This window comes from Trypanosoma rangeli, assembly GCF_003719475.1.
Source record: "Trypanosoma rangeli strain AM80 chromosome Unknown Tra_15.4_contig_00008, whole genome shotgun sequence".
Classification (NCBI taxonomy): Eukaryota; Euglenozoa; class Kinetoplastea; order Trypanosomatida; family Trypanosomatidae; genus Trypanosoma; species Trypanosoma rangeli.
In genome coordinates this window covers 59,204-69,904 of record NW_021705752.1, presented here as the reverse complement: position 1 = coordinate 69,904, position 10,701 = coordinate 59,204, and the positions used below count along the sequence as shown (strand labels likewise).

Below are 10,701 nucleotides of genomic sequence, written 5' to 3'. Positions count from 1 at the left end.
GAAGTATATATATATATATATATAGATCTTAGCTCTGTGGAGGTTGGAGGGGGTGCGCCTGGGAGCCGAGTCAAACGTGGGTTTTTTCCTCTTTTCTTCCCCAAACAACAGAAGACAGAAATTGAATTCGAGAACCATAATCCAAGCAGGCCTTTGTGGGCCTCTCTCTCCGCACGGAGGCGGCAAAAGGGAGGGAGGGGAGGTGGGAAGGAAAACAATTATTATTCCCTTTTCACTCCTCCTTTGTCTTTTAGTCATTTTTTTTTTGCCTTTATTTTGGAATTGTTTTTTTTTTCCACTTTTTTACCTTCCTTCTGAGGAGCTAATAAACATGCCACCATAGTTATTGGGGCCCGCATGTATGCATTTTTCTTTCTTTTTTCCTTTAATCCCCATTCCCCACATATATCAATTAGTGTAGATCCGGCGCAAAGTAAAGAATCATATATGTACTGCATTTTATTGTTTTGTTTCCCTTTTTGTTTTTTTACTTCTGATGCTTGTGATTAAGCATATGCGAATGAGCGTGGTTCTGTAGATAACAACGGCTTTTGTACAGCTCCACCTCGCTTTGTTGCTTGCTACTCGAGTTGTGTTTCTAACGATGCCGTGTTGGGAGGGAAGTGGGAATATTTTATCTTTGTTCGTGCTCTTGTTTTTGTCATTACTTCTTTTACTACCACCACTACCTCACCACTAATGTCCTTCACCCCGCGTGGAGGCGTCCCGCAACTGCCGGACGCCTCAAAAATAGCCAATTCATGACTTTATAGTGAGAATCCGGTTATTATGGCCAGATGTGTCGCGGACACGTTGGATTTAGGGTGCAGACGTCCGTTGTATAAATCTCAGTTGAATTGCGAGACATTGGTTGCACTGAAATCAGACCGCAACTCCCCATTGTTTTTTTTTTTTGTTTGATCTCCTTTGTAAAGAGGGGGGATAAGACCCCATCGTGACGCGTATTTGGTGTTGCTCCTGCATGTCAAGAGAGGGCAGAGACGTAAAGACGGCCACGCCACGATGAATTCTGAGGCACGTTCCAGCTAGTGCCATGACAACCGTGAAAGACGGAAAATTTGATGTTTCTTTGTTATTTGTTTCCCCTCTTGCTTTCAGGTTACTCGATGTAATGTTTTGGGTATTTATCGTTTTTCACCGCGAGGCGTTCTCGTGTTTGTTAGCGTGTGCGTGTTCGGTCCTCACTGTTGTTGTTGTTGTTGCTGATGCTGTAGTTTAGTTTAGTTTTTTTTGTCTTTTTTTTTCTCTTTCTTTTTGTGCAGCCTTTGGGTTTTGTGGCAACGTTGCTGCCTGCATCACGACGGTAGGCAACGGGCACGGTGCGTGTGTGCTTGTTTGAGGACGGTAGCGCACATCGACGGGCGAAGCTGCAAGGGGAGGGGCACGGGTGGCGGCAGCCATAATTTTGTGAGCGTTACACAATGGGCATGGCTGTTTGTTGGCCGATGCAATGCTTCCGTGGCACTGCACATGCGAAGGTATGCTCACCGAACTCACGCAGCAAAGCTGGCAAACGCCGCCTCCTCAAGAAGGAACGGGACCAGCACCACTTGGCTGTTCCCTCTGAATCGTTAGCATTCAGTGAGTGTAAAGAACAAAGAAATACTAGTCTCAGCGGTGATGATAAAGGGCAAAAGGATCAATCTGCGCAGATACCCTCATCTTTTTTAAACGCTGTGGGTATTGAAGGGGAGGATGTGGGTTCAGAAACTGGTGCAACTGAGAATAAATTGGGCGCCGCCTCGAAGGAGAAACAGGTGCAGCAAGTCACGATGGAGGATTCTGCAGGGGGTGTTGGTGACCATTCGAAGCGTCAGAAACTGAGGGGGAAGCGAAAGTCAGTTTCTACAAGTAACACAACTTCACCACTGTTTCCAAGTGCATCATTTCGTAAAAAACATGAGAGCATACATGGTGGGACGATGTGGGATGGAACGCAACGATTTAAGATGTCATCTCGCACTGGGGGGGATTCTACGCCGCGACTTCTCCGGGTTGCGAGTGGACGGAAGTCGCCAAACTCCACTGTTTTGGAGTTGCATAGTCATGTGGGTTCAGTGGCAGAGCTTAGCTTGGGGAGCAACACTCGCTCGACCCAAAGTGCATTGGGTAGTGCTGAAACCACAAGGAAATTAATAAATGCCAAAGCTGTCCTGCGCAAGCATCTGCACCAGTCATTGGTATCCTCGTCGGAAAGTATTAGAACCAGTAGTTGTCGTTCCGCAGTACATACAACCCGAGCTGAGGGTGATGTGATGGCTGCGAGAATCCCCGTAAATCCTTTAGTTCAATCTGACTTCTATGGAGAAAACGCCTTGACGACACAAGCAAATTGGGGGGAATTTGGGGATTGGATGGTCGAAGAAGAAAGCGAGTGCAGCAGGGGCGATAATGCTAAACATCGCAAAGACAACACATTTTTACATTCTGAAGTTTCCTCTTCAACACTGTCGTCATTGTCTGTTTCTAGGATTTATCGCAGTTCCCTGAGGCCACGCGAGCATTTGCCGGCAGATCGACTCATGATTTGTGATTTGATGGATTTCTCTGTGGAGTACGCAACCAGTGATGATCCACCGGACCACCTCTCTTGCCGTTTGAACGGGCGGGCCACCGTGCACGCTCCTCAGAATACGGGTTTTCCGTCTTTTACAGACCTTATTTCATTGGGCCATGCCTCACAAATTAATGGGGCATATCCTTTCGAAAGTGGATTGGTGGGCGCGGATAGCGCCATAGTCTACGAGGAACATAAGCTCTACGAAAGTGAACCTGAGCAGGACACTGCTTGCAATACGAATACGAATGCGGGTTGGGTTGGCATTGGTGGCGAGGATGGTGTCGGGGACGAGGACTGGTATGCGCGGCTTCGTGCCCGCCTTCACGTAGACGAAGCCGAAGCGAAATCAGGAACCCCCAGCGGCACCGGGGGTAGTTGCGGCGATGACGAGGGGGAGAAGGAAAAAGATATGTCTCCGGTGGTGGCGCGGGAGTGCAAAACCCCCCCGTAAGAAACAGCAACAGAAAGGGAGGGGGGAAAGAAAAAAGGCGATGGTGGCCTGCTGCTCTACGTAACTGCCGATGCGCAGAATGCAGCTTCACCCCGAACGAGGGGAGAAACAAACGAAAGCAAAAAACGAAAAAAAAAAAAAAGGAGGTAGGGGGTGGGGGTTGAGTGAAGCACGTGAAAAGACGGAAGCAATGACAAAAAAAAAAAGAGGTAGGGGAATTCTCCTTACTCCCCCACCTCAGCCTTGCACACGCACGTACCATGAGAAAAGCGGAAGAAAAAAAGAAACAATAATAAATCAGGAGAATAAAAAAGGAGAAAACAAGTGGAAAGGAAGAAGAAGAAAATAATAATATTTGGAAGATGGGTAGGGAAGAAGCATTGCACGGTCCGTGCATTGCCCATGAGTGCAGAACTATTTTTTCTACTGTGTGCGCATCTCCGTGTGTGTGATTGTCCAATAGCATCACTTTGGGTTTGGCATGGACACTCAACCTTCCCCTGCTCGCCACTGGCTGTATCAAGTTCCTGGGGTGTGATTGATAAGGAGACGGGAACAACAGAGCGCAGTTTGGATTTACCCCTGCTTCCAGGTGAAGGGAGGAACGACGGCGAGCAACAGTTAGAAACAAAACACATCTGTAAGTGCGATGTACAGCGAACACAAGCATATGCAGACGCCACATATCCCTTTTTCCCTTACTACCACTGTGACTACCAAACATCAACAACAATAAGAGCTTATATTTCTTTTTTCCCACTTGCTGACAGAGGGGGCATGAACACCGGAGGGCAGCAATGATGAATGTATGGATGTGTTTTTTTTTGTATTTTTTTTTCGTATTTTTTTGTGTGTGTTTGTGTATGGCCGTTAGTTTATTTGAAATGGATTTTTTTTCATTTTGCCTGAAGTCCGTTTTTTTTTCTTCTTGTTTGCATCTACACCGCGAACTTTCCTTCTTTTTTTTTTTGTTGTGTGTGTGTGTTTGTCTCTTTATGGGAGTATTGTGTGTACGTGTCCGGTCTTTGGTGAGATAGCTTCGGTTTGCTCAGTGTATTTAAAGGAACGTTTCTACGATACGTACTTGTTGCCATCTTCCTGTGTTGAGCTAGGCTTGTGATTCACGTTGACTTTTCCACGTACTGCTCGAATATGGTGAATGTATGATATATATATCTATACATATACATATATACATACATATATATATATATATATATATATATACATATGCATATACATATGTATGTGTATATGTCTTGGTGCATCTATGCCGTTGCTACTGTTGCAGAGGAGGAGGAGGGGTGGGTGAATAAGAGATAAGGAGGACAGCTTCTGGACTTTTTTTTTGTTTGATTCATTCATTTTGTAAGCTATATATTTTTCTGCGTTGTCTTTTTTTTTTTTTTTTTTGGGGGGGGGGGTTGGGGGGGGGCTGTCTTGCGTTATTGTTTTTTGCCGGTTTTGGTTTACCAACACGGACGGTACAATCACAAAGGAAAGAGAATCTGCTGGCACATATTGAGGTGGGAATCAGTGCGTGTGAGCTAGCGAGAGAGAAAGAAAGAAAGAAAGAGAGAGAGCTCTTCTCTCCTTGCAGATTACTAGGTTCTGCTAGTTAAGCACATATATATATATATATATATATATATAGGGCCCAAAAGAAAGCGAGGCAAGTTTCTACTCGGCGGCAATACTTCAAGAAGAGTGGAACAGGGGTTGGAAGACAGTGTATACGTATAGATTCTCTTGCTTGTAGCATTGACCATGACTTACAAGGAGGTGACATTAATAACTCAACTCCACGGAACATATCGCTGTGCCACCACTGTTCTTGTGCGTACGGTGCCGAGGAAGACAATTTCTCATGTAGTATCTGCTAGGGCGTCATTCAAGCAGCGCGGAGACAGCAGTTCCAGGGGCGGGAGTTGCGTTGAAAAGGGTGACACCCCCACTAAAGGGGTTGGAGCCAACGGATCCCCTGCTTCTGTATCGACCTTGTCAAGCGAAGGGCTTCGTTGCTCCTTGTGGTTGGCGCGGAGCGACGGAGATATTGAAATTCGATCCTCAGCTGTGCCGAATAGTGTCTTGGAGCTTGTGCCCCACAAAGAGAGGACTGTAGTGACGTCACTGCTTCAAATTTCTCACAATTGTGTGGTTGCCGCTCTCTCAGACGGAGTACTTCGGGTGATAGATGCGGTTTCCCTGCAAGACCGCCAGAGCATGCGTGCGCACAAGTCAGCCATCACGTGTATGCTGCCTGTGACCTTGACAAAGGTCCAACGTTCGCAAGAAGAGACCCAATTCACTCGCATTTCTGCCTTTGTAACCGCGTCCTCAGATTTTACAATTGCAACGTGGGATAGCGTAACACTGGGGTGTCTTCGTCGAATGAAGGGCCATTCCTGCGGGGTCACGGCGTTGGCGGTAACTGTAAGTGGGGCATTCCTGTTTAGTGGGGGTGAGGACGGTTCGCTGCGGATGTGGTCTTTGGTAGAAGGCGTCCAGGTGGTTGGCAAGTCCACTAGCCATAAGAGTACAAAAAAGGCGACAAAGCGGAAGGGGATGGCCGTGTCTCTTTCCGAGCACCCACAGCAGGATGTGAAGAAGAATAAGGAGCTACTGTTGCCGCTTCAAAAGGGAAGATATCACGCTGTAGGACAAACAACAGATGCTGAAGTTCATCCCATACACAGACTTCGTTCACTTTCTGCGCAAACCGCAACTCGAACAGCGGCTACACGAGCGGCCACCCCATCCACTGGGCGTTTGTGGGTTACCCCAACTAGAAGGAAGGTATCTGCTGCAGATGTCGCTGTCTCACCCGCACGCCGTTCTTCCATGCAGGCCACGGCAAGTACGCTGCGAAATGCAAGGGCGTTGTGTGCCACTCCGAGGGCTTGCTCGGTGGGGACCAATAGAAAGGCTTTGCGTACAATGTCTGCGACTGCGGGAGAACGGAACCCTCGCAAGAGGTTAACAAAAACCAGTAAGTCGAAGCCGACCACCCCGCGTCCAGGTGTCGTGCCCTGTGTCAGTGAGGTGGAGGCCGTCATGAGCGAAGCAGACGACAATGACGACGACGACGACGACGACGAAAAAGGTGGGAGTGATGAGGATGACAAATGCAATGCAGAAGTTTTGGAGAGGGCCCGCCAAATATCACGTATAGAAGATGGGGAAGGAGCTTCAACAGCAAAAGAGTTGGGTTCCGGGGCAGTGGGCGAGGGTACAACGGCACGAATGACATCAAAAGCCAAGAAGAGTCGAAAACATCGAGAATTCAATTTTGGTACAATCTTGCAACAGTTGGTGGGAAATACAGTGACGGATCCTGTCATTCAGCGCTTGCTTGACAAGCGACATTCCAGTGGAGGGGGGGATGATGCCGTCTTGCTTTGGCCACTTAAGTATGAACATCTGCAGAGAATTACAGGTCTAGCACTTGTACGGGACCGGATTTTAGTGACCGCGTCTTGCGATGGTGTGGCTAAGATGTTTGCTTTACCCGCTGGGCGAATGTTGTGTACCATTCATCGGAGTCGTGCAGCCTTGACAGGCCTTGTTGTGGATGAACTGCATTGCCGTCTCTGGATTGGTAGCGCAGATGGTTGCGTTGCCGTGTATGATGCGCTTCACCCAGATGCGGGGCAATTGCACGGCTGGCGAGATCTTATTACCCCACGTCCGCAATTAGTGCCGTTAGTCTCACATGTCTCACTGGGTCACCTGTACGTGTTTGCCAGGCACGCGGATAAAATTTCGTTAGGTCAATCAATTTCCACGCATAAAGACATGGGTAGTGGCCCGTCGCGGCTGCATCCATGGAAGGCTTCTCCCATCAAGCATTCTTCTTTACCCGCTGTGTCGTGTGGTAATAAAGTCTCGAACTCGACCCTCTGGCCAACCCTGACGTGTGTTCGATTGGATGATGAGTATGGTGGGGTGACGCTGGATGTGCCCTTGATGCAGTCGTTAGATGAGCAATTTGAGAGTGCACGTAGTTTTTTCCTTGGAAACAGCTTGCGTGAAGGCGTGTTTCGCAGAATTTTGCGTCGGTCCGTGACAGAGGAAGCTGAGGAGATACCGGGTTACCTCAAAAAGGAGAAGGCGAAGGCGGCCTCCGCTCTGGAAGTGGCCTCCGCCAAATTGCTGCTGCAACGTGCTTTCAGTCGATGGCAGGTATGGAGAGCCCGACGGGTGGCACGCTACCGACGGCTGCGTATAATTCGTTTTTTAGAAAGCCTTCAGCAGGAGCGAATACTGGGCACGATGTTCAGACGATGGAAACTGTTGAGTTTGTCGACGAGGCGCTCCTTGCATAATCTGGACATGGCCCACATAGAAAAACGTCTACAATGCGTTTCTTTTTTTGACTCTCGGGATGAAACCCGTGACGTAGCGAATAGTGTGCGGGGCCCAGCAAATGCTCTTGGTGGGGCCGAGCAGAGACGTCTTTTGCAGCGCTACTTCTTCAACTGGCTTCGTTACATGCGAGAGATGCGGCGTAGTGTGGTTCAGAGGACAGCCTTCAATAGACTATTTTTGTATTTTTGTGATGTAACGTTTGGGGATGGCTTCTTCGTCTGGAGACGATTAGGGGCCGCAGCCGAGGTAAGGCTGCGCCGCCGCCGTGCCTTTTGCTTGTTGGAAAAATATATGGCTCCCAATCAATACAAGTGGCGCATCCATTACCTGAGACGATGGATGCAGTATGCTCAAAACCAAAAAGAGGGCCGACATTCGCTAGTTCTTGTTGAGCCACTCTCTTCTGTATTGGTGGATGAAGGCGCGCTGCGAATACGATTCTATCTCAAGTGGTATCGGTATGCCCTCTTTGAGGCAAGGCTACTGCGTCTTGATGAGGAGCGGACGACAATGCAGCGAGAGTGGATTGCTGTACAAAATGCGGTGGACAGCACGGCTTCAGTGGAAGAGCTTTGCCAAGAGAAGGAACACCTGGAGCTGGAGATTGCGCAGCTGGCATTTGAGCGAGATGGGGTGGAGTGCCATAATTTGGCTTTGCGCACGGACATAGATTACCTGCAGGTGCAGAAGTCTTTGGATTGCCTCCTTTCTGGTTATCGCGATTCCTTGGAGTCTCTTCACAGGCGAAGAGACTCGGGTTCGGTGTCACGGTGCAAAATTTCTAGTAACACAAGTCGTGATGGAATACTGCCATTCATGGATGATGACGCCTTCGACGGTGAGTTGGCAACGCTGCGGCAGGTGGGAGCCGTGTTGAGGGCCCTCAAAGCCGCAGGCATTCGGTGTGGGCGTCACAGGGCTCTTATTATGGCATCGTATGAGCGGGCGGTACAACTTCCCATATTTGAATACCTCTTGGAGACTCCTGACTACAACAGCTCCAACATGTCCGTGTGCTCCACTGGGGGAGAATCCTCTGTAGTGCGAACTGCCTCTACAGCGCCGGCTGCGGAGGGAAGGTTGTTAACCGATCCACGACGGGGTTCCGCAGCTTACGCAAACGCACCGCTTTCACTGGCGGGGGAGTTTGATCGGACCGTGCAGCGGCTTCGGACGATTATTGTGAGTGCAGCAAGATTGACAGGCATTGACCTCAGCGCGCCCTTCGACCATGACTCGCTCCTTTCCGTACCGGAGGGCAATCCAGGACGTGATGAAGAACCCACGGACTCCGCATATTGCACCTCACTGTGCTGGCTAAAATTTGTTCCACCTACCACACGAACAGAGGCGCTTCCGCTAATTCTTGATCTTGTCGCCATGTTTGACTCCTTTAAGGCCCACAGCGACGCCGAGGTCGAAGGTGCCGGAAGGAAATTATCTACACGAGGGGCGCCAAAGGTAATGCCACTTGCATTGAGAAGTCTTTGCAAGCCAAAGAACGCCGTCTGGCTTGTGCGTCACGCGGCCGTTCTTTTAGAACTGATGTTTTCTGGTTTTTGGCAACGACATTTACAGCTGCAAGCATTGGCGACGGAGGTGGCGAAGGCTCGGATGACCAAGAGTGACAATGGGGCGGTGGAACCCTCATCTGCAAGGTCAGCAGAGATAGCGAACACATCAGAGAATTTGCGACGGACAAAACCGAGTGGTACGGGCACCACGAGGCCCTGTGAAGGAAAACCAAGAAAAACATTCAAACAGCCGTTTCCAAACGTGTTCACTGACGAACTTAAAATTCCGAAGGAACGGCCTCGCTCGATGTCATGGACTGCAACAGAGACAGGAAGAACAAACTCAAAAATGTTGTTATCATCATGTGGTCGTGGCACAGCTCAACGGAAATTTTTCATTTACACCGAGGGCTCTTTAACCCCGCGGCCGCAAAAACATTCTCCTTTCAACGAGGACGACGATGAGGGACCGCGCACTTATCTGCCTATTCCATTGCCATCTTCCCACTTGGGTAGGTCAACGCCAATAAAAGCTGCCTATGGGTTTCCCACGACACGCCCTTATCTGGGATTTCGCGTCGCTGTGGGTCGCGATGATACGCAGCACACTACCTTGACCGTGAGCGAAGTCGCTGAAAGCTACATTTGCGCGACCGATGGAACTACACGTCAAGGACCTGCCTTTGCCTCCGGTTTACGCGCTGGAGATCAGTTACTGCGCTTTGCTGGTTACGCAGTGACAGAGCTTGCCGCCTTCAATGTTGTCGTTGCACGTCATGTGCGTCCGTGGGCACGAATTCCAGTGCATTTCTTAAGAGACAGCCAAATCATGACAGCAACCATCGTCGTTGGAGAAAAAGCCCGAAATGGGTAAGGCGTGTAATTTTTAATTCTTCATTTGGATGCATGCTTTATTTCCGTTTATGTTTTGACGCAAACGCCAAAGTCACAAGAAAACTCGAATAACGTGTCGGCTTTCAGGTTAGGGTAAATAAAATTTTATCTTGCTATCTATCTATTTCGTCTTCATAGTTTCCTCGCGTGCTCTTCGTGTTGCGTGTTTTCTCTGGCCCTGTCGTCAAGTGTCTCCACCCGCATGCATGCACTTTCACTGCAATGAATGTTTTTTTTTTCTTCCTGCTTTCATTGTTTTGTTGGTGCGTTTCTGTTTTCCTCCCGCTTCTAGTTTTTTGCGGTGTGTCCCTCTCTCTCCATGGGGACGACAGAGAGGGGGCTGGGCGTCGGTTGCGGCCGTCGTTGCTGTGCCCGAGCAGAAGGAAAAGATACCTTTTGGTGCTGACTTTGCGTGTTTGTTTCTCTCTTTTCCGCGATCATCGGGTCCTTTGCTACCTTTCTTCTTGCGTTTGAAGCACACAGCACGAAGCGAAGAGGCCGTGTAGCTGGTTGGGCCGCTGTGAGTTGTGTTAGCCGCGCTTGATGGGGCGAGGATTCTGTGGCTTCGTCACACCACTCCTTGAGATTACGTACATGAGGGACCCGCTCCCATTTTTTTTGAAGGGCTCTGTGGAACGGGTTGAAGGATGGAATGTGTACAGCGAGCCGCCTCTGTGCAGCCACGGCAGTCAGAAACGGTACAAGTGCACGCATCCACGTGTTCTGTACCCCCGCTTACCGTACAAGCTGTCCACCGTTACGGAGGATCCCATTCCTGGCATGGACATACACCCTCGACTGTTTCTTCGCTATCAACTGAACCCATACCGACCTCCGAGCTGGCCATTTGAGTCTGGCCTTGAAGACTGTGTTTACCGCAATCAGAGGCCGTA

At 49.3% G+C, this 10,701-nt stretch overlaps 3 protein-coding genes across 3 annotated transcripts, besides 13 other annotated features; all 3 read left to right on the top strand.

Annotated features, from left to right (window-relative positions):
• Window positions 1-4: 4 nt before the first annotated feature.
• Window positions 5-27: a microsatellite.
• A 1,179-nt stretch (window positions 28-1,206) lies between these two features.
• Window positions 1,207-1,245: a microsatellite.
• Window positions 1,246-1,277: a sequence feature (A-rich).
• A 165-nt stretch (window positions 1,278-1,442) lies between these two features.
• Window positions 1,443-3,032, top strand: TraAM80_00475 (uncharacterized protein; the record flags this gene model as incomplete). The annotated part of the gene is made up of 1 exon (XM_029377553.1): window positions 1,443-3,032. The coding sequence occupies one exon, from the start codon at window positions 1,443-1,445 to the stop codon at window positions 3,030-3,032; it is 1,590 nt and encodes a 529-aa protein (XP_029242622.1).
• Window positions 3,033-3,138: 106 nt separating this feature from the next.
• Window positions 3,139-3,174: a microsatellite.
• Window positions 3,175-3,295: 121 nt separating this feature from the next.
• Window positions 3,296-3,384: a microsatellite.
• A 461-nt stretch (window positions 3,385-3,845) lies between these two features.
• Window positions 3,846-3,898: a sequence feature (A-rich).
• A 103-nt stretch (window positions 3,899-4,001) lies between these two features.
• Window positions 4,002-4,050: a microsatellite.
• A 148-nt stretch (window positions 4,051-4,198) lies between these two features.
• Window positions 4,199-4,264: a microsatellite.
• Window positions 4,265-4,290: a microsatellite.
• Window positions 4,291-4,373: 83 nt separating this feature from the next.
• Window positions 4,374-4,445: a sequence feature (GA-rich).
• Window positions 4,446-4,467: a microsatellite.
• Window positions 4,468-4,581: 114 nt separating this feature from the next.
• Window positions 4,582-4,615: a microsatellite.
• Window positions 4,616-4,658: 43 nt separating this feature from the next.
• Window positions 4,659-4,685: a microsatellite.
• A 114-nt stretch (window positions 4,686-4,799) lies between these two features.
• Window positions 4,800-9,788, top strand: TraAM80_00474 (uncharacterized protein; the record flags this gene model as incomplete). The annotated part of the gene is made up of 1 exon (XM_029377552.1): window positions 4,800-9,788. One exon carries the CDS (start codon window positions 4,800-4,802, stop codon window positions 9,786-9,788), a length of 4,989 nt encoding a protein of 1,662 aa, XP_029242621.1.
• A 563-nt stretch (window positions 9,789-10,351) lies between these two features.
• Window positions 10,352-10,699, top strand: TraAM80_00473 (uncharacterized protein; the record flags this gene model as incomplete). The annotated part of the gene is made up of 1 exon (XM_029377551.1): window positions 10,352-10,699. A coding segment is annotated over one exon (348 nt), but the record flags the coding sequence as incomplete, so codon positions are not given.
• Between the last annotated feature and the right edge of the window lie 2 nt (window positions 10,700-10,701).